The sequence below is a fragment of the Podarcis erhardii genome (genome assembly GCF_964252035.2).
Source record: "Podarcis erhardii genome assembly, chromosome: Z".
Lineage (NCBI taxonomy): Eukaryota > Metazoa > Chordata > Lepidosauria > Squamata > Lacertidae > Podarcis > Podarcis erhardii.
Genome location: NC_138504.1, coordinates 24,808,898 through 24,832,478, shown reverse-complemented (window position 1 = coordinate 24,832,478; position 23,581 = coordinate 24,808,898). Strand labels below are relative to the sequence as shown.

The 23,581-nt window shown below is 40.2% G+C and overlaps 1 protein-coding gene across 1 annotated transcript in view; it reads left to right on the top strand.

Moving 5' to 3' along the window:
* SMARCA1 (SNF2 related chromatin remodeling ATPase 1) overlaps nucleotides 1-23,342 on the top strand; it is a 47,150-nt gene extending 23,808 nt beyond the window's left edge. Inside the window, exons 17-24 of the mRNA XM_081846931.1 lie at nucleotides 1,113-1,223; nucleotides 1,367-1,480; nucleotides 5,862-5,984; nucleotides 8,246-8,378; nucleotides 11,952-12,070; nucleotides 12,468-12,680; nucleotides 20,984-21,094; nucleotides 22,853-23,342. Of these exons, the coding sequence (XP_081703057.1) occupies nucleotides 1,113-1,223; nucleotides 1,367-1,480; nucleotides 5,862-5,984; nucleotides 8,246-8,378; nucleotides 11,952-12,070; nucleotides 12,468-12,680; nucleotides 20,984-21,094; nucleotides 22,853-22,924 (996 nt within the window). The 3' untranslated portion in view covers nucleotides 22,925-23,342. The remainder of the gene's footprint in view (nucleotides 1-1,112; nucleotides 1,224-1,366; nucleotides 1,481-5,861; nucleotides 5,985-8,245; nucleotides 8,379-11,951; nucleotides 12,071-12,467; nucleotides 12,681-20,983; nucleotides 21,095-22,852) is intronic.
* Nucleotides 23,343-23,581: the final 239 nt, after the last annotated feature.

Below are 23,581 nucleotides of genomic sequence, written 5' to 3'. Positions count from 1 at the left end.
AAAGCAATCTATCACTGTACGAAATGGGACAATAAAGCTATAAGAGCAGGAACTTATTTCATGGTAGATGTCTAACATTCTTTTAAGAGCCTACAAATAAATGCAGACCTTGGATTGGAAGATTCCGTTAAAGCAAAGAACTGCTAGTTTTCTTAAGTGAAGTGAAAGAAACTTGCTGAAAAGTGAACTCTGTTCTAGAGTTCTGTTATAGTTCATGCAACCCGCTTCATTTAACGAGGCAAGGATTTTGAGCCTGGTTTCAAGTTAATGTGTTTGGAATGTTTTATTGGTTTCTCTCCTTGTGTGTGAGAGAAGGTTTTTGTTTTTTTTTAAAATTCACTAATAGTGCATATTAGGATGTGGCAATGAAGTTTGGTATTTGTGCTGATGACATAATAATAATTCATGTTTGAATGTTATCCAGTCTACTGTCTGCTTACAAGGGGAACATGAAAACATACAAAACTAATTTCTTCTGCTTATTCAAAAACTATCAGGTTTCAAAGAGGAGTTGGAAATTAATAAACAAAAACTGAAAGAAATGCTATTCTAAAGTAACCCCTCTTGAACTAAGTGATTTGCTCTTTTATCCATTCATAGCAATGCAGGTACAGTGGTGCCCCACAAGACGAATGCCTCGCAAGACGGAAAACTCGCTAGACGAAAGAGTTTTCCGTTTTGGAGGTGCTTCGCAAAACGAATTTCCTATGGGCTTGCTTCGCAAGACGAAAATGTCTTGCGAGTTCCTGCGGGTTTCTTCCCCCCCCTTTTTCTAAGCCACTAAGCCGCTTATCCGCTTATCCGCTAAGCCGCTAAAAGCCGCTAAACCGCTAATAGCGCTAATCCGATAAGCCGTCAATGGGCTTGCTTCGCAAGACGAAAAAAATGCTAGACGAAGAGACTCGCGGAACGGATTCTTTTCGTCTTGCGAGGCACCACTGTAGTTTAATATCTATTGAAACATGCACTAGTCTTCATTCCAGTCTTCTGCATTCTAGTCTTGTCTTAAAACAAGCACCTCTTTCAACAATACCAATTGAGCAATTAAATATGTGCTACTTAGAATTATCTTTTGGTATTTTTAAAAAGTTTTGGGCTTATTTGTTTTCTAGCTGAGCATGATGGAATGGATAGAGCCTCCAAAACGAGAACGCAAAGCCAACTATGCTGTGGATGCCTATTTCAGAGAAGCTCTTCGAGTTAGTGAACCAAAAATCCCAAAGGTGAGAGGACAGTTTGGTAGTTCATACTAGTTACACTCACCTCCCAACCTCAGCCTTTAATAACCTTTTTTATATAAAAACATGTTGCAACATGTCCAAAGACAAACATGTAGCATTAATGGTATATATGTTTAATTTCAAAGGCTCCACGACCTCCAAAACAGCCAAATATTCAAGATTTCCAGTTCTTTCCCCCACGGTTGTTTGAACTCCTTGAAAAAGAGATTCTTTATTATCGCAAGACCATAGGCTACAAGGTAAGGATCTGTTTTCCTTCCCTTCCCTAATATGAGGCAGGAATGTGGATTTCCATGTATCCACATTTTGAAAATGATTAGATGACCTGCTCTTATGTAAATGAGGGACATTATAAATTACATTGTTTGCTCAAGGGTGAAGTGGAGTGAGAGCAAACACAATCAAAAGTGATTTTAACAAGGGAAAGGAGGAGCAGTCTCCTCTCCATGTAAGCTTCTGATCCCAGTTGTGGCTTCCTGCAGCTGCTTGACTTTTAAATTAAACAAAAACATTGGGGGAAGATATTAGAATCATAGAAAGCTTGATCCTAACCCACAAAGGAATAGGGACAGCAGACATTCTGGTGCCTTGAACGTGCCTCAGCAAGAGTGCTGCCATTAAGACTGTGTGAATATTTTGTGGTGACAGTGATGTCCCCTAGCTACCACTACTACACCCTTCTAGGATTACTGCTGTTGAGCTCCGAGTGCTGTTTTGTCAGGTTGGGCCTCCACATTAGTGGTTCTACTGTCTTCCACCTTTGGTCCTGCTTGACAGCTCTGCCCCTACAACTTCTTTGCATTGTTTCCAAATAAGCCTTCCAAATTCGTCCTTTTAAATATTTGCATTTTTGGCACATTGTCAAAAGAAATTCATAGATTACAGTGGTACCTCAGGTTACAGACGCTTCAGGTTACAGATGCTTCGGGTTACAAACTCCACTAACCAGGAAGTGGTTGCTCCAGGTTAAGAACTTTGCCCCAGGATAAGAACGGAAATTGCGTGCCAGCAGCACAGCGGCATTAAGAGGCCCCATTAGCGAAAGCACGCCTCAGGTTAAGAACCATTTCAGGTTAAGAACAGACCTCTGGAACGAATTAAGTTCTTAACCTGAGGTACCACTGTAGATAGATTGTATGAATAGTAATATTGTGCTTGGAAAAGAACAATATGTTGGTATGGTCTTTCATCTTCAAAGGATAAAATCAGAGCTATTTAATTCTATGTTTCTAAACTTTGCTTTTGTGACTGACATGCTTAAATGGAAATATTCAGTAGCTAATTTATACAGTCATAGGCAAAATTACTTCCATGCTTTCTAAAAATGGTTTTACAATAGTAACAATTTGCCTCGTAACGTGCTCTATATGAAGCCAAGATTATATATGTGCTGAAATCAGTGAAATATCATTTTGTAAACCAATGTCAGGGATAAGGTAAGCTCCAGTTTCTTGTCCTGAAATAACTGGCATGAAGATATCTCTCAGGCTTCTTAGATATGATGGATAGGAAATGTGTTACTTTTCAATAGCAGTTATGTGAAGTTAAGTATCATTTTAAAATGAATTCAGAAGTGTGTAGTAGAAATGGGCACATTTTCCTCACTACAATAGATATAATTTCAAAGGATTGCTGTGAATAAAAGAAGAAAACAGAACAAAATCAGCGATATTTCCTTCTGAAGAATATATTAGCTATATTTACCTATGTATAAGATCTATGTCCTAAGACTTGAATTCCATTTCACAATCCCAAAAATAACATTCTTTTCCATAGTGTACCTGGGAACTTAGTGACACAAATAAAAGTATTTGTCCCATCCAGTTGGGGGAGAGGTCATGCGCTCTGGACAATTTCTGATTCCTCAAATTGTTCTGGTGACCATATGGTGTTCAAAAGACAGAACACGTGTGGGCAGAGTAGTGGGCTAGCTCAGTAGCCCAGAACATCAGTCCCAACCCCGGGGTCCAAATAGTGTCAGCTTGCTCCAGGAAGAAGTGTCAAGAGTGGTGGGGTGCGGGTATGGAAGTGTCTTCCTTATAGGTCTGACAGGCTATGGATGGAGAGTTACCAAGGTTTTGTTTTTTTTAATATAGTTCTTACTGAGTTTTTATGTATTACAAAAATTACAGTCATCGGATATCTACAAATAAATAAAACTACCAAAAAAAGCCCCACCCACTTCATTCACAGAGATAAACAGGACCAAGACCCCACACTGCAATTCAAGGTGCAATATGAAATATGACAGTACAGTTAATATAAACTTAATAAGCTGTCAAAAGCAGTATGTGAATATTTAATGTTGAATGTGTTATGATGCTCTTCAGTTATTTTTTTAAAAAAAGAAAATACAGAGTTTCTGACTAGCAAATATGGAAAAATTAAAGATTGAATTTCTCCACATAGACTTCAGGATATCCACACCAATATTTTGCTGGGGCCATCTTGCTGGGCTTCTGTGCATTTTTATATCCAAGGAAGGGAAACTAAATAGTCTCAAATTGATCTCTTTTCTGTTGCCCTCTCATCACCTCTGGTTTATGAGAGAGAGAATAATTTACTTGTTCTTTAAGATCCTATTTGACTTGTCAAACAGTTCCAATAGTGTGTAATATGGGCCAAGTGTTTGGGCGTCAAATATCAGCTGTGTATTAATTTCAAAGATATCTCTCTCACAGAGGCAGAGATTGATTTATAGGTTGGCTTTTCCCACAGCCCTTACCAGGAAAGTCACCAAGTTGGTCACCAGGTCATCCACTATAAAACATTTATCATCCACAGTCTTATTGGAGAGGAAGGTCCCAACCTCTCATGTATTATTCAGATTTGGGTGGGGAAGCCATGATATCTTGATCTAACCCTATGTTGCTTTCCTGGGTTCTTTATGCAGCATCAAGACAAATGGATCATTATGGCTCTTCCTTAAGAATCTATCTAAACCAGGAAACTGATTATGCATGGGGGCTGGCTTTGAGGATCTGTGCCTAGTGTCAGTTCAAAGAACAAAGCAGGGATTTTGCTGGTGTACTATCCATCTCACTGCCCAACAGTCTCCATAGCCAAGATGGCCTACCCCAGATAGAGCAGATACCGGGAGACTTCCAGTATCACACTGGATCTGCCTTAAAAGCACCTGCCTGGGACTTCATGGTCACCATCACAATCATGAGCTTGTTTCAGTACATCATGGCTCAAATGCATGTGGCAAGATAGGTCCTTGATATGCTTTCTGCTATAGTGTGTAGGGAGTATTTTAGTGTTTCCATTGCCATGCATGAGTTATTTCCTGGCAATACCTGGCTTGACAGTGACAGTTCTTTCTCCCCCACCCCCCTGCCCATGCCATGCCATTCCCGCAAGGTGGGGGGACTTACTGAGATGGTTTGCCCATAGAGACTTAAGGAATCATAAAGATTACTGAATGCTCTGGGGTATTTTCCAGTTGACATGGCTGGTGCTCTTGTCAAGGCTCTTTTTCAGTTTAGAATGGTGAGGAGGACACAATCAATCCTATATGCCCTTTTTTGGTGACAAGGAACCTGTACTACTCCCCCTGCCCCTGTTTTCAAGAGAGTTACAGGCAAGGAAGCAGAACAGGTGACAGCTGGGGTGCGAGTGCCAGAAATCTCATAGAGAATACCACTGAGCACATGATTACTGCCATCACTGCCACATGGTAGGCACAAAGTAGGCTTATTTTCCCACCTTTTTCTTATTTTTCACATGCTCAGCTAGCTGCCCAGAAGAGCTTTTCCATGTGGTTAATGAACTGTTGAGATATGCCCCAAAGGTTATGGGCAATGGAGCATCAGAGTCTTGCTCTGACAAATTTTCTAAGCACTCTGATGGTAAAGTTGTTCACTTTCACTCTGAACTTGATACCACTGTTGATACAGTTTCAGCTGAGGTGTCCAGAGCACTGACAGGTCCAGTTGCATGAGATCAGTTTCAGTGATAATGATTGTAAATGATGCCAGGTGTGGAAAAGGTTGGTGCTTGCCGAAAAGGCCTTGGGGTTCTAATAATCACTGTAGTTGGGGAAAAGTTAGAAATATTAAAAGAAATAAAGAGCACTAAAAACACATTTAAACATTCTTTTGATATCAGATAATTGCAACTTGTGTTCATTCCATTTTACCCTAACTATAGGAATTAATGTCTTCTTCACTGTTTAATCGCTGGAGTAACACACATACATTTCCTCCTCCCCTTCTCTTTCTTGTTTGTGGTATCTGAGAACACTGAAAGGCTTAAAGAAAACCCTCTTGAGGTGCAGTGGTTGCTTGCTAGTTGCAGTTATCATTACATTTCCATGGACAAGAGCCTGCAAGCTATAAAAGGACAAATATAGATGGATGAGTTATGATATGCTACATTCACCTTGCCTGAAGAACTTTCTGAGGACTGTAAACACAAGTAAAAGATGTTTCTCCACCAGCGGCCACATGCTAGGGAAATATTTCCTTCTCTAACAAATACTCAGTAGATGAGAAGTGCATCAATCCCACCCGACTAGTGTTTCTCAAAAAGGCAGTAAAGGGAGATGGATAGGACTATATACAGAACCTTTAACAGCATTGCTCTTTTACTATACATTCATTCCACCACTGATTTTAGGTCCCCAGAAACCCTGACCTCCCAAATGCAGCTCAGGTACAGAAAGAGGAACAGCGGAAGATTGATGAGTCAGCTCCTCTTACTTCAGAAGAGACTGAAGAGAAAGAAAGACTTCTTACCCAGGTAAATGGCTTTTAAATTTCTTTTCTTTAACAAAAGAAGAACTTATAAACAAAGAAGAACATTTACAAGCTTGTGTGCTTACTGTGTGACAAGCTAGATTGTGATGAAAAAAGGTTGATAACAGCCATGTGCAGTAAACGCAGGCAGTGATAACTAGTTTTCCTATGGAAAACTGCAGATACTATCATCTGATCTTACAAATTATCTCATAGTTACATTAATTTGAAGGGATTTAGTTACAGTGCCTCTGTTTTGGATTGTGTGTGTGTAGAAACTGAGAAAGTTGGTTAGGCTCTTCTATTTTCAAAATGGCAGCTGCTAAGCTGTCGCTGGTGTGTCAGGTGATTTCTCTCCACAAAAAGGTGCAGGTAGATGAGAGTTCAGAGAAGAGAGCAGCTGAACTCAACAATAGTCAAGTTGAATCTCAAGTCCTTCGACAGTTCCTTTGGAAAGATCACATTGTTTCTCTCAGAGTGAATGGTTTTCTTCTTGCAATGATTACGTTATTAATCTTCCTTCGAATAGCATAGTTGTGTACACTACAGTGGATAGGTTCTGGCACTCTCAAATGAGGCATTCTTTAGCTGTCCACTTCAGCTTTCAAAACTTAGATTTACTTTATGCATTTAACTTGTCTTGTTGACACTTACATAATTATTTTTGGGTTACTCTGAAGATCATTTTTAGCTCACTTGACTTTTTAAATATTATAAGGAAGGAAGTGCAGGGTTTGCTCACATTCTCTGATACTTTTCTGCATGTAAGTAGTCACATTCCTGAGTGGTGTTCTTAAATGGTTATTTTAGTAATTGTCCTTTGAAAATTTAAATTGCCTTGTGTTGATTGAAGTGAATCTCTTGAAAGTACAATATCAGCCACATCACTCTTAGTTTCTGTGTAGGCAGTTTAAAAATCTTTAATGCTAGTATTGCTCTCTGGAAGTAGAGCTATACCAAAGTACCTGGAATTTTTCTTATTTCTCTGTAATACCTTTGATCAAGCCAAAGCCATATGACTCTATCTACTCCTTCGCTGGTTGAAAGCATTCTTCCTCTTTTTGTCACGTATTAAGGACAGAATATAAATAGAAGAGCTGCTGTTATAGGCTTCTGTTAATATTTGAAATACAAATATGCATTTCACTTCTTATTCACCCAAAAGCAATTAGAATTAAATCAGCAAAACCAAATGTAGATATGGTGCCTCTCATTGCCATTGGTTTTCTTTTCAGACATTCCTTGTTAAACTGTGGTGGATACAAACGTTCCCTTCCTCTGATGAAAGTAGATTTTATTTGATGGAAGAACTGCTTTTGTTGACCTATGAAGTTTTTTTTCCACCAGGGGAAGACTTTCTGTTGGAGCAATGGAAGCTTTGGATCCAATCTGTTGTATAGAACAGTTTGCTCTCCTGTATGCACAATGTCAGAAATAATTTACAGTTGGTTTGTTACAACCATGTGAATTGAGTGTCATGTCTGCAATTAGTCCGACATTCATTATCTATGGAATCTAGGAGTAAAAATGATAAAGATGAAATTTGTAAGCTTTTTTACTTGAAACTCCATGAAGTTCTTTTTTAAAAGTTGCCATTATTCTTGTAACTTATAAATCAACTTCTAGTGGGTTAAGAACCTGAGGGATTTTAAAATTCTGACTTAATATACAATGTTAGTTTTGGGGTATTTTGTTTTGTTTTGTTTTGCATCTGCTACAAGAAGTTCTTGCAATTGTATTGATAGAGGAGGTGTAGGGAAATGGGTGTTTTGGCTCCATTTTCTTTCTATCCAGGTGTTCATTTCATTCACCATTTGCTTTGTAAGTATTCAAAACAGAATGTTATTGCATTTAGTTCCAGGATGCCCAGGAGATTGCCAGTGACATCTGGACAAGTGCCCTCATACTCTTGCAATTTTATTTGTTACTTGTGCTTGCTCAAGTGTGATATAAGTGAAAATCCATTAAGATTTCAATTGAACTTTGTTTCTTCAAAGAAATGCCATTTACAAGCGTGAATAAAAAGCTTCTCTCCCTGATGCATGGGGAGCTGTGTGCAAAAATAACTCGTTCAACTTTTTATGACTGAGTAATAAACCTTGGATAATAGATGTTTATGGAAATCCTGCAAGATCATTAACCCCTGTAATTATTATGTGACATTGTACCGAAGCATTAACGAGCAAATCCAACTGTATCCTTCTAAGATGCAAGATCTAGCAAAACATTTCCTCCTTCACCTAATGGCAACTTCTTGCTTAACAGGGTTTTACAAACTGGAACAAAAGAGACTTCAACCAGTTTATTAAAGCTAATGAAAAATATGGACGAGATGATATAGATAATATTGCCCGTGAAGTGGAAGGAAAGTCACCTGAAGAAGTTATTGAATATTCAGGTTTGTCAAATATATCTTGGATAATTAAAAAAATATTTCCAAAATGGTTTTATTTGTTGGGTTACCTTTGTAGTTCTACAAGGGTTGGCAATTTTGAAGAATGTGCAGTGTAGAAAGAATGCATGGTCCCGCATGGAGAGATTTAAAATCTGCAGAGGGATTATGCTGAGAATGCTACTCTGTAACCCTTTAGCCATTACTATTCTGCACTGTTTTTTAGATCGTGACATGCTTCATTTGCCACCGCTGTGGATGGCAAAGCAGGGGCGGAGTGGCTGGATTTATTCTTCCCTTCTCTTGACAGCAATATAATGCTGATAATGATTTTGTTGAGTGATAGGAATTTGGAAGAACCCAAAATGCAGTTCTAATGTATGCAGACATAATTCTGTTTTGCAGCCTCAGCCATACCTTTTCAAGGGTGAGGTGTGTTTTTAAATAGTTTCAGCCATTTATTGGAAAACACTAGAAATTGCTCCTGCCTCCCTACAAACACGCACATAACACCACATGCTGACTGCCTGTTGTCCACTGAGGTACAGCACTGGAAAAAAAAGAAAGGAAGCAAACTGCTCCAAGGTCACCCAGCGAGTCTCATGGCTGAGTAAGGATTTGAACTTGGATCTGTACATCTTTGGCTGCTTCGGAGTGGATGACCCTTTAGGTCCCTTCCAGCTCTACAATTCTGTGATTTTATGACATGATAGCCATCCTGTGCCAGAGCTTAGAGTATATTTGCATGCTCATGTTTAATAAAGTTGTAATCGGAGGCTTTGATTGAGAGTATAGAAGTTTAAGTGGGGGGGGGGGACTACTAAGCAGTTTGCTTCTGTCTGTTTTCTGCTCAATTCCACCACCCCTTCGTCTACCAATTTCCTGTGAAACAACTCAATTAGCACTATACAGTGAGGGGGGGGGGGAGTATTTGATCTCCTGCTAAATTTGCCCGTTTGCCCTCTGATGAAGAAATGACCAGTCCATAATTTTAATGGTAGGTTTATTGTAGTTGTGAGAGACAGAATAACAACAGGAAGGCCCCCAGAAACCCAGAAGACAAAAGTCAGAGATTGATGTGCATTATAATGAGTGAATTAAGTATTTGATCCCTTTGCAAAAGATGACGTAGTACTTAGTGGCCAAACCCTTGTTGGCACTTACAGAGGTTGGACGTTTCTTGTAGGTGGCCACCAGGTTTGCACACATCTCAGGAGGTACGAATGCCTCGCAAGACGGAAAACCCGCTAGACGAAAGGGTTTTCCGTTTTGGAGGCGCTTCGCAAAACGAATTTCCTATGGGCTTGCTTCGCAAGACGAAAATGTCTTGCGAGTTCCTGCGGTTTTTTCCCCTTCCCCCCCTTTTTCTAAGCCGCTAAGCCGCTTATCAGCTGATCCGCTAAGCCGCTTAAAAGCTGATCCGCTAAGCCGCTTAACATCTGATCCGATAAGCCGCTTATCAGCTGATCCACTAAGCCGCTTATCAGCTGATCCGCTAAGCCCCTAAGCCGCTAATAGCGCTAATCCGCTAAGCCGCTAATGGGCTTGCTTCGCAAGACGAAAAAACCGCAAGACGAAGAGACTCGCAGAACGGATTCTTTTCGTCTTGGGAGGCATCACTGTATTTTGTCCCACTCCTCTTTGCAGATCCTCTCCAAGTCAGTAAGATTTCGAGGCTGATGTGTAGCTACTTGAACCTTCAGCTCCCTCCACAGATTTTCGATGGGATTAAGGTCTGGAAACTGGCTAGGCCACTCCAGGGCTTTAATGTGCTTCTTCTTGAGTCATTCATTTGTTGCCTTGGTCGTGTGTTTTGGGTCATTGTCATGCTGGAATAGCCATCCTTGACCCATTTTCAGTGCCCTGGCTGAGGGAAGGAGGTGCTCACCCAAGATTTGATAATACATGGTCCTGCCCATCGTCCCTTCGATGTGGTGAAGGTGTTCCTGTCCCCTTAGCAGAAAAAGACCCCCAAAGCATAATATGTCCCCCTCCATGTTTGATGGTGGGAATGGTGTTCTTGGGGTCGTAGGCAGCATTCCTCCTCCTCCAAACATGGCGAGTTGAGTTGATGCCAAAGAGCTTGATTTTGGTCTCATCTGACCACAACACTTTCACCTAGTTCTCCTCTGGGTCATTCAGACATGCACTGGCAAACTGCAGACGGGCCTGTACATGTGCTGCCTTGAGCAGGGGACCTTGCGGGCTCTGCAAGATCTCAGTCCTTCACGGCGTAGTGTGTTACCACTGTTTTCATGGTGACTATGAAGAAGAAGAAGAAGAAGAGGAGGAGTTTGGATTTGATACCCCGCCTTTCACTCCCCTTCAGGAGTCTCAAAGCGGCTAACATTCTCCTTTCCCTTCCTCCCCCACAACAAACACTCTGTGAGGTGAGTGGGGCTGAGAGACTTCAAAGAAGTGTGACTGGCCCAAGGTCACCCAGCAGCTGCATGTGGAGGAGCGGGGAATCGAACCCGGTTCCCCAGATTACGAGTCCACCGCTCTTAACCATTACACCACACTGGCTCTCTCTGACTATGGTCCCAGCTGCCTTGAGATCTTTGACAAGCTCCCCCTGTGTAGTTCTGGGCTGCTTCATCACTGTTCTCATGATCATTGCAACTCTACGAGATGAGATCTTGCATGGAGCCCCAGACTGAGGGAGGTCGACAGTTATTTTTTGTTTCTTCCATTTGCGAATTATTGCACCAACTGTTGTCACCTTCTCACCAAGCTGCTTGTCAATAGTCTTGTAGCCCAGTCCAGCCTTGTGCAGGTCTACAAGCTTGTCCCTGACATCCTTGGACAGCTCTTTGGTCTTGGTCATGGTGGCTGCTTTGGAATCTGCTGGATTGATTGCTTCTGTCGACAGGTGTCTTGTACAGGTACTGTAATGAGCTGGGATTACAGGTAAGACCTCTCCCTTATAGCAGGTGCTTCTAATCTCAGCTGGTTACATACAGTGAAGATACCAAGTAGCCTGCCATCTGGCTGGTTGATAGGCGATCAAATACTTATTTCACTCATTATAATGCACCTCAATCTCTGACTATTGTCTTTTGGGTTTCTGGGGTTTTTCCTGTTGTTATTCTGTCTCTCACAGCTATAATAAACCTACCGTTAAAATTATGGGCTGGTCATTTCTTCATCAGAGGGCAAATGAGAAAATTTAGCAGGGGATCAAATACTTTCCCCCCCTCACTGTATGTAACATTGGTTGTTTTCAGCGGGCCTTTTCTGGAGCAAGCATCTGGAGTTCCTTCTTATAGGAGATTCAGATTACCGTATTTCATATATTTCCACAAAATCACATCAGAGATGCATCTGCTTTCTGTTGCAAATTTCTTAAGGTACTTAGAGCCTTTGTGGAAAAAAGACTTTCTGTATGAAGTCCAACTCACTACATTGTAAGATTTTTTTAAAAAAATATTCTAAATATATATATGATAATATACCTTGTTTAAACTGTGTTAGGCAATATTGGGAAAGAGTAAAAGCTTTAATTATATAAAAGTAGTTATTAATGTTATTTTATTACAAAGCATTTAAGGTGTTTTTTTGAATGCTTGAAATTTTCAGCTGTTTTTTGGGAACGTTGCAATGAACTCCAGGACATTGAGAGGATCATGGCTCAGATTGAACGAGGGGAGGCCAGAATACAGAGGCGAATTAGCATCAAAAAAGCCCTGGATGTCAAAGTAATTTTTCCACAAATTAATATTTCCTCTGATTAATTTTTCCCCTAAGAAACCAGCATATGGTTATGTTCCCCACTGATAAAGTATTCTCAGTCCCCTTCTAATTTTTCAGTACAAAGGTTACACTAATTCAGTGGTGAGCAAAGTTATTCTTTTCTATGATAAGTAGTTTAACTTTATTAAGCCATATGGATTGAAATTCCCAGTATAAACACATTAGGATTGTTACACCAGCTGTAACAATTTTAGTCTTACAACTGGCTAAATAAAGTCTTGATTAGGGGCTGATTTAATGGCTGCTGACTTTAGTATAATCCCACTGCAGCTAAAATAGCATAAATGGCCATTGAATAATATTCATATGCACATTCCTAGTAAAAATCTTTTTTCCCTTTAGATTGCTAGATACAAAGCACCTTTTCATCAGCTGCGTATACAGTATGGAACAAACAAAGGCAAAAACTACACAGAAGAAGAAGATAGATTCTTGATATGCATGTTGCATAAAATGGGATTTGATAAAGAAAATGTGTATGAAGAACTAAGACAGTGTGTACGCAATGCACCCCAATTTAGATTTGACTGGTTTATCAAATCTAGGACAGCAATGGTAAGTAAATAGTGTTGATTTACATGAGCTTAGTTTTTGCATGGTTTTTTTTTATTTCAAAGGGTTTTAGGTCTTCCTGTGTTTCATTGTGTTACACTGATTTATGTTTTGAATTTGTTAACTTTTATCAAAAAGCAATATAGAGATATTAAATCATTCATTATGTCATGGGGAACCTGAGCCTTTCCAGATGTTGATGGACTCCAACTCCAACCAGTCCCCCACAGCATGACCTAATGATCATGACTGATGGGAGGTGTGGTCCAACAAAATCTAGAGGATACCAAGCTCTCCATCCCTGGTCTGTATGTATATTATACCACTCTAGAAGAGCACCAGAATGAGTATGTATGAGAACAAGTGCATTTAAAACTCTAGTCTTAAGAGTTCTTGCATGTCCCTAGCCCTGTCCAGTCAAGATGCTGGCAAGTACCGCGGCACCCAAAGTCTTATGGGGGGGGGGTGTGGCTACGCAAATGGACAAGTAGGCACCCTACAGATTCAGCAGCAGTGGTAATGTGAAGACAGCCAATAAAAAACCAAGCCCACGTGAACAGGAAGTACCACTTGGCTGCTTTCTCTTCTGGCGCTACCATATCTGGAGAAGCTGCCATCTGGAAGTTTGTCGTGATCCTGATATTAATCACAGATGCAGTGTCTGGTTTAAAGACCGATTTTGGTACAATTGTACATTCACTCATTAACAGTAAGTAAACGAAATTACTCTCATTTTCCAGGATCAGCTGATACATAGAATAATTCTTCCCAGAAAAACTGACAAACCATAAAATAGGAAGATAGACCTTGAAGCCAATAGTTTTTCTTCTATGTTTATAGCAAAACATGAAGTTGTTGTGGGATGGTAGGAGGGTATGCTCTAAAAAGCTAGTTAATACACGTGCTGATTTAATATTGGTGTCTGATGCAGTTCTGTGGTTTGCTATTATAATTTGAGTACTTCCCAGAAGCATGCAGTGCTGCACAACTAACATCTGTTATATGTGGTTGATCCTGTAATGTTTTTGTTTTTTGAAGGAAGACTGTATGGTAGAGTTGTTTCAAGGATGACATATTTTTCACAGTGGCAATTTAGCAACGGTTCTCTTGATAATTAATTAAAGCCTTGAGGGAAAGATATGCCACTTCATTAAGAGCAGAATTTCTGTTTTTGAACCCAAGAGTCATTTCATTTAGCCTAAGCTGAGTTTTTTTGTCCACCTCTGTTATTGCATAGACAATTTCTCTTCTGTTCAGGAATTACTTTTAAATTATTATTATTATTACTAAAATAAATCTGTACTGCCCTCCCCCAAGGATCTCAAGATGGTTTACAATATAAAATTACAAAAATACAGAACATAGTAACAAACACTCCCCCCCCAGTTTAAAAGGCCACTGTTTGTTTAATTAGCCAAAGATCTGGGAGAAGAGGAATGTTTTTGCCTGGTGCTTTAAAGTTGGAGAAGCAGTGTGAAAATAATGGTTTCAATGCTGTTAAATTGGCTAAAGTCTTCCAAGAAGGGTTACTTTGAGGATGCTTCCCAAAAGGATCAAATATGTCCAAAGGGTTAGTAGTGCCTGAACACCTATGATTGGCAGGCAGTATACCTTTTACCATGTACAGTGGACAAGTAGTTCCTATGCATGGCGTTTTACATACCACTTCAGCTGGAGTTATCAGTCCTGGCTGTCACTATTCTTCCACTTGAAATGCCAAGCCTGATCATGATGGGATGCAATTCTCATGGTCACAGCTCAAATCTTGTAGAATGGAAAAAAACAACAACAACATGGTTAAGAGGCTGGAACATGTTCCCTATAAGGAAAGATCACAACATTTGCAACTTTTGGGTTTTGTGGAAAGATGAGGTTAGGGAAGAGGTATACAAAATTATGCAGAATGTGGATAAAGAAATTTTTTCTCCCCCTCATTGGGATCATTGATGAAACTGATTGGCTGGAGATTCAGAACAGGCAGATGGAATCACATGCTGCGTAGTTAAAGCATTGATTTTGCTGCCACATGATGTGAAGCTGACCACTAGCTTAAATGGCTTTACAAGGGCAGTAAATAAATTAATGGAAGCTGTAATCACCAGTGGGTACTAGTCACAATGACTATATGCTTATGCCCCTGAATAACAATTTCTGGGGAACAGCAGCAGGAGAGGACTGTTAGTTTGCTTGTGGACATCCAATTAGCTGCTGGGAATACTGGATGCTGGACTTGCATGACCATTTGCCTGATGCAAAAGTACTTAGTTAAAAAAATTCTTTATTTTTAACCTGATTTACAGACTGCATTTCAGGGCATGGTTTTTCAGTCATGTGTTCCGGTCTCTGATAATGTTGGGTTTGTAGTTTTTTCAAAATGTTGTCTATCTCTTACTTGTCTTATCAGAAATGTCTGGCTTAATGTTCATACCTTGTTTATCCAACCAAAATATGTACCGTATTTTTCGCCCTATAGGACGCACTTTTTCCCCTCAAAAAATGAAGGGGAAATGTGTGTGCGTCCTATGGGGCGAATGCAGGCTTTCGCTGAAGCCTGGAGAGCGAGAGGGGTCGGTGCGCACAGACCCCTCTCGCTCTCCAGGCTTCGCGGACCTCTCTGCAAGCAGCGCAGCGCTCCCGCTGCTTGCGGAGAGTTGCTTGCATGCCGAAGCCTGCGCGCGCTGAGCTCAGTGCGTCCAGGCTTCGCGGACCTCTCCGCAAGCGGGGGGAGCGCTCCCGCCGCTTGCGGAGAGGTGCCTGCATGCCGAAGCCTGCGCGCACTGAGCTCAGCGCATCCAGGCTTCGCGGACCTCTCCGCAAGCGGGGGGAGCCAGCCCTGGGCTCCCACGGCTTGCAGAGAGCTGCCTGTTTGGGGGCTGGGGTCGGGGGAAGCTTGGGTGGGCCTCCCCTGCCCCAGCCCCGCGCCTGGGGGGGAAATAATTTTTTCCCCTTTATTTCCCCCCCCCCCAAAATAGGTGCACCTTATGGGACGGTGCGTCCTATAGGGCGAAAAATACGGTATTTGTTTGCTTATTACATTTATATCCCACTTTTCCTCCAGTGTGCTCAAGACAGCATATATTTCCTACTTTTTATTTCCACAGCCACCCTGTCAAATAGGCTAGGATGATTTTATATGTGATTGCCCCAAGGCCATCTAGTAATATTCAAGGTTGAGTAGGGAATGGAACTAGAGTCCCAGTCTGTCACACCTCAGTAGCCCATGATATCATATCACAGTGGAGGTTCTTCCTAGAATTTTCTTTTTGTAAAGGATTGCTAGGTAGAAATTATATAATCTTTTAACAATTATTTCAAAATGCTTATACTTAAAAACCAAGACTTCTATGCATTTTACTTAGAAATTCATCATTACTTTCTGATGGCCACTAGATGTCTCCCTAGTTCTGCCTAAATACATTGATTTTTTCCATGTTTCCCCTCTATGTATTTATTTGAAAATTTCTCTTCAGAAAACTTCTCTTCAGAAACCAATATAAATTCTTTTTTGTTTCTTATTTTCATGCAAGCATATGGCTTACACACTATGGGCTCATAAATTGCTTGATGGTTTCTGTAAAACTCTAGTTTTTCTACACCAGACTTTGTACTTCACATTTAGATGTTCTGCTGTCGTAACTGCCCTTCTTTCTGACTCTGAGAGGGGAATGGTAAGCGCACCGCTGAATCGCAGATCTGTTCTCTTTAAGGCGTGCATATGACTGTTCTCTGTATACTTCCTTTGCCATTGGTGCAGAATCATTGGGCTGTGATTTCTCCTTTGAAGTTTTGGTGTTCTTTTGTCTTTCTGCTTCATTGGTGGTTTAGATTAGAGAGAGACAATGTGGTGGAACTCCAACTCCCATCAGCTCCAGCCAGCATGGCCAGTGGTCAGGGATGATGGGATTTGTAGTTCAACAACATCAGAAAGGAACCAGGTTGGCTACCCTGGCTTTTGTCCATGGCAGTGGAGAACAGCACTTCCTCCATTGAGGTTTACTTGATACTTTCTGTATTTGCTGGAAGTTCAAATTTTTAATAAGTTAAATGATAATGGTTTTTTTAGCCTTGTGCTTGTTATGATGCCTCCTCTTCTTACTCCATTGACTATCCAGGGTGCTGAGTCCCAGCACAATGGAGTTTATTTTCTGGTAGGGGGATTCTAGTGTAAAAAGGGATAGCTGTAATTGCTTCATTAGTAAGATGTGGGTAGGAGAAATACAACATTGTTTAAAGCCTAGGATACAAGGAAATATTGTGTGGTGAGAACAAGAGGTCTGTAACATTCACTGACTGTATGCTTTGGGGGTCAATAAGATATGGATGGGGGGGGGAGGGAACACCATAGACAGAAATGCAAAAAATTGCTACTAGAGCTTCAGCAAAGCCAGACATTCTTACTTGCTGAGCAGGAGGGATATGATTTCCATAGGTTTAATTCACACAAAGAGGACCAAAAGAAGTAGTGCTGTATTTACTTTTTAACAGTTAGGACATGTGAAAATTCCTGAATTGAGAGTGCTTTCGGAAACGGAGACTGCGGTTGGCACTGGAATGAAATATCTCTCTTTAAGCCCTGCACTTCAGCACATGTGGGAGTTGGTGTCCTATTCAGTACTCCTCATAAATTCCTTTCCGGAGGCAGAGCGTTAGGCTTTCTGGAAGCACCAGCAGATATTATTGATGATTTTGTTACATGTATTGCTGTGGTGGTATCAGTGACATTGGTAATCTTCAGTAAATCATGAATTCTCCCTGGCCATACATAAATGTATCCATTGTCACAAACACTGTATATGTTGGTATACCAGTAAGGAAGAGAAAGGGCACCTGAAAACCATGACATTTTAAAGAAATTGTGGTGTCTGTGTTTACTCTCACATTCCAGCCTACACAGAATAAAATGACTTCATGCATGTTCAGAATGCTTCTTCCATCATGCATGCATCCCCCCCAAAAAAATCTAGTGCATGTTTCAGTCACACAGTCAGCTTAAAACTTAAGTATTCTAGAAATTCTTATCAGCTCTCTGCTTTTGACAACTTTGAATGCAACAATTCTGACAATATGCTGTTAAGCACATGAGAACAGCTGTAAGCCATTTATATTTCAGTCACAGAATTGGGGAGACCAAATTTCTTCTTCCTCTGGTTTTCCTGAGGAAGAACAAAGGTGCTCCTGCTCGTCCTTCCCATGTCATCTTATGTCAAAATCAAACCCACAGGTACAGATTTGTGGGAGGCAAAAAGAAAAAGCTGTAAGAATACTCTTGGTGTTCAGCGGGAGAAAAATCTAAAGGCAGTAAGTGCAGATAAGTTGCCTAGTCTCTCCCCCCCCCAATCCCTTTGTTGTTTTGAGGTGGTTGTGTTTTTTGGTCTATCTTGCTCTTTCACTTCTGGTCCTTATGTAAGTCAATAGCAAATGATTACTATTCGTAATCTCTGTATCTTCACAGCTGTCCTGTGAAAAAAGCTAAGCCAAGATTCAGCAGCTTTTGCTAAGGTCTTTCCCACTGATAGGAGTTTCATAACCCTTTCTCTGCTGACCACTTTTCTGCTCTACATCACCACCCCTGTTTCTTTTCCTACATATATGACATACACCCTCGGTGCAAATTAGTGTTGTGGATTTATTGAGAGAGAGAAAAGAAAGATTCTGGGCTCTGAACTGCAGACATCACTTCAATTGAAGAATATTTGTAGTCCAGAGAAATCATAGAATCAGAAAAAGAGTCCTGTCATAAAGTGAAACTCTCAGATGATGCAGGAAGCATACTGCTAACTACATCCCCGTCTTAATCCTACTCAGAGTAGACTCATTGAAGTTAATGAGTATGACTCATTTCATTTGGTATGCCCTGAGTAGGGTTTAGCTTACTACAACCCTTTATAACTATATCTTAAACAAAAGGTTTGTAATGTGAACTTCATGTGACATTTACAATATAAGCAATGTGTTTTCATTTCTCATGTATCCCAAATTTTAGTTGTATTTTAAAGAATACAGTCTTTTAATTTTTTTTTAATGGGATGTTGGTTTCACGGGAAAAAGTGCCCATGCCTCTAATTGATCCTGTTCTTCCTCTTACCGCCCTTGACAGTTGGGATTGTTCTACGTGTGTGAAATATTCAACTGAAAATGAGTTTCTGGCTTAGAGCAGTGGGTAATTTTTGAGGCAATGTGAAGTGCTTGATATTCCAGAAAGTTTTATATTGTTACAGAGCAAATCCTAATAGCAGGTCTTTCCTCCTAAGAAAAGACGTAAGAAGCCAGTGAATCCTATAGCTTGTACATGCAGGACCCAGTTTCTGGTTTGCTTCAGTGCAAAGAAGATGCGGACGTGCAGCTTTTAAACTTAGAAGATGCCAAAAATAACTGAGAACAGCCTCTCTGTCCTCTGCCTGAAATAGAGGCTTTTAAGAAAACTCCTTTGTATGAGACAGCTGCATAGATACGGCGTGACTTTTATACCCGCAGCACTGGGGTCAGAGACTGAGCTGAAAATGACTGACTTCAAGGGATCATTAGGTTACCTGCTTTTTCCTTTTTTCCTACAAATGACATTTCTTATAGAGGTTGAAGAGAAAAGCAGTTGAAAACTTTTCTGTGGGTTACAATGAGGAGAGTTAGAGGATGTGTTTTGCATGCCGTAGGTCTTGGGGTCAATCCTTGGCAGTCACTTTTTAAAAGGATCATGTAGCAGGCAGTGGAAAAGACCCCTGCTACAGAGACCTCATAGAACTCATGCCAGTCAAAGACAACAGTGGACATAATGGGCCTAACATACGATAGGAAATTATATTCTTTGGTTGGTTGATGTTATTGGTGATAATCCCTTATACATTGTAAGATCTTCACTTAACATATCTTAACCACCTGGAGCTTAGGGCGATGTTTCTCAAACTTTGGTCTCCAGCTGTTGTTGGACTACAGCTCCCATCATCCCTTACCACTGCTCCTGCTAGTTAGGGATGATTCATTGCTCTCTGCATTGCTTGTTGGGCAAGGCCTGCTTGACGGATGGACTTTGGAGGCTAGGAATGCTCTTGTGGGAACTGATGGCCCTACAAGATGTTGTGACAGTTTCTCAGAGAGCCTAAGAGCTCTTTATGCGCCGGATAATGCAGGAAGACCCAGCGTGCTTGCATTTAACTTGTGCAATTTAAACCAGCCTGCCTTCTACTACACATGGTTGAGATCATGCAAGTTAAATGCACATATTGTGTGCTTGTACTGTACTCCAAAATAGGCTGAAAAATTTATTTATTTATTTATACATAATTTAAATTTCTATAAACATGCTTCATCCCAAAACGATCCCAGGAGTAGTGTACAGCAGTTGTACTCTTAATTGTTTTTAAAATTTATTTCCTTATTACATGTATATGCTTTTGCTTCAAGGAGCTCACTACCACCCCCATTGTTTTCCTTGCAGTGGCCCTGTGAGGTAGGTTAGTTTGAGAGAGAGTTACTGGACCATGGCCACTCAGTGAACTTAATGACTGATTATTTGAATCTGGGTGTCTAAATTTAATAACTATACCACAGTGGCGGTGGAATCAGCCCATTTTTAAAAACATAATCTCAATTTATTTTAGCAGTATCTTGAAATTGGATATAAACGAAGTGTTGCAGGATGATTTGAAGTGCTCTTTCAGAAGGTTTCTGAATTATTTTATATTAATTATTTTAAGAGATACTGTGTTTTATATGGAACTGAGTGAAAAGGTAAAAAGGCTGCCATAAAATGAATGATAACAGAATTTTCTTTCTCTGTGTGTGTTTGCATGCATGCACTTTTTGAAAACATTTTGCATGCCATAGAGCACATTTTCATGTGCATTTAGGTGTTAGTCATGCTTTTATTGCAGTTTGTTTTAGATGAGCCAGCTCGGCAAGTCTAAAGTGCAAAGCTCTAGAAGAGTCTTGCTGAAATCAGTAGCTGTGACAATTTGTATTGTCTCTTTGTAAGTTGTAAAGCCCTTATAATACTTCTCTTTCTAAGTTGCTGTAGAATCTCATAGGACATAATTAGAGAAAAAGTCAACATCCCATTGAATTTTATCATTAAATACCCATTGATTTTAATTACTCTGTACTGCACCCTAAAGCTACAATCAACAATATGTTTTGCTAACATGAAACACATTTTAAAAGGACTTTGTGGGTGTCATTTTAGAATTTTGACAGGTATGAGTGATCTGCACCTTCTCCTCTGAATGTCTTGCTTGCTTAATGTCTCTGTATGTTTGGCAAGGTTGTCACAGAATTTTATATATATACACATATATATTAATCTTATTTCTCAGGAACTCCAGAGACGCTGCAATACACTCATATCACTCATTGAAAAAGAAAATATGGAAATTGAAGAAAAGGAAAGAGCTGAAAAGAAAAAGCGGGGGAAAAAAGCTCCAGTGGTAATCAATCATCAGCACCCCTTCCAAACATTTAAAATACTTATGTTGCACTTTTCCAACATGTTTTCAAAGTAGCTTATAATGCAGAGAAGAATAACATAAAACAGTACTTAAATAAACAGGATTTTAAAAACATAAATAACCAGCAGATGAGTGAGAAGAGTCACTTTAGGAAGTCCAAAGGATGAGTAGAGAGGTTTTACAGTCCTTCTGGAATGAAAACAAGGTGGAATAATTCCTCACTTCCAAGGTCCCTGATTTTAGTGGCAGATATTCAGATTACACAGAACAGATGTTAACTGAATTGGGCCTCGGAAACCTGTGGCCCTTAAGATGGCCATGATGGCTTGGGGTGACAGGAGTTGGACTTCCCAAAAATATCTGGAGGGCCACAAGTTTCCCACCTTGGATGCAGGAAGAGACAGTCTCTAAAGTATGTGGGTCATAGGCTTTACAAGTTCAAGGTTCAGGCTTTGTAGATGAACTATAATAGTAGCTTACTTTGAAAGTACTGTAGTTATTGAGGTAGAAACAAATCATAGCACAGCATGCTTAGAGGTTTCCTTCTCATTTTCCTTTGCCAGAAAGATACCTTCTGTTATGACATCAGGCCACAGCTTGCTTTCAGGTCCCTTGCTTTCAGAAAGGGAATAGATGAAGGTCATATTGGTGGCTTCTGTGTAAACTTGGTCCACTTGGTGGAAACCTTCATGGTTTCTGGGAAAACCAACTGCTGACTACTGCTATGGAGTGTTTTATGGGGGGAGGAAAGCTCTGTGCATGTGCCACTTTCCTATCCCACTTCTTTTGCTCCAGCTCCCCTCCTCTGTTCCACTTGGTGACAATAAGGCAAGTGGGAGGTTGGGGGAGGCCTTCCTGGTGATTTTTAAGCTTGCTGCAGTTGTAGACCATTGAGCCCAATGTACCTGTCAGGGTGGGAAAGTTCAGAAGAGATAGAGCTGTGCTTTTGTATCCCCTCCTTCCCACATTCCTGGCACTTCTGACTTGCTACAGCATGACAAAGCAAAAATGCTAGAGTCAGAAACGGGAGTACTGATGAAGGCTTATCCTCAGTTCTCTAACACACTGGTTTCCACAAGGGTAGATAATAGGAAAGTAGAATGACAGGGGCAACCCCCTGTGTCATCCTTTACATTTACCTTTCCTAGCACAGGTGGTTTAATGTGACTTTCCTTAGCGCTTCTTAGACTACTGATACCTAGAAACTGAATTCTTGATGGATCTTTCATTGCCCAGTCAATGGCAAATGCTATTTAACAAGCATAACCACATGTGACATAGCAGCAGCATCTGTAACAATAAAACAGAATAGTGTATGTTTCTGATCAGCTAGCATGGTCAGTATTCTTGCTGATTTGAGTTGCAGTTCAACAAATCTGGAACGCACCAAGTTAGCCACTCCTTGCCTTATCAGTCTTATCTTTTAACCTTTGTAGAACATCCACTCTTACTGGTTTTGGGAATAGCTGTGCTATACTCAAATTGGGTACCTTGCAAACTTAAGACTTAAAACTGAAGTTAGGATTCTTTAAAACTGAATCTTCATTCAATGCCTCTGTTAGATTGCTTTTGAACTTACATGGATGAAATCCAGAGAAATCTAGGATCTGTTGTTATTTTAACTGGCAACTTCATGGTCTATTGGATTTCATTACCTTTATATACATTCAGCATCAAACATTGTTAAGATGGACAAAAATGTGACGACTTCTCTCCCTTCTCACCTTTTTTTTCCAGTCACAAAAAAGAAAAGCAGACTCTACCATAGAAAGCTCTGGAAAAAAGGATGCCAAGAAAGTGAAGACGTAAAATTGGGAAAGGAAGCTCAGTTTAAAACTGCCATTTCCCCCCTTCTCTGTCTTCCAGTGTTATTGACACTGTCTGTGTATTCATTATATCCATTCCCCCCAAAATCTTCCCGCCAGTTTCAATTTTTGCAAACCTGTATATTTTACAATGCTTTACCTAATGTGTAGTTTTTTATTTTATGCATTCCATTATTTTTGTGCACTTGTATGTTACGCTTTTTCTGCATTTCTTGAGCAAAATTTTACTCAGTCCTTGTTCTTCTGAAGTTTGTGCTGGGGCTTTTAGCTTTCATATGTTTTATATGCTTTGACAAAAAAAAAAAAAAACTTGATTATTCTGTTGTTGTATTATTGTTGTTTCCTACTTTATATGATCGTGGAAAACCAAAATGAATTAAAATGACCAGAGGAGAAATATACTTTAAATTTGTTTTGTTTTTTCTCTCTCTCTTCAGCCCACTCCATCTTGTAGTGCACCCCCCCCCCCCACTTCCATACAGTAACTTAGATAACATTTCCTGCTAGGGTAATTGACTATAAGAGGAAGTATCTTTTTGTATGTGTGAACATGGTCCCGTTTGGGCTTTTTATCTATCAGTTCCTGGGTATCTCTTAGGCAGAAGCAGAAGTAGGTGGTAAACAGGCTGTACAAACCACA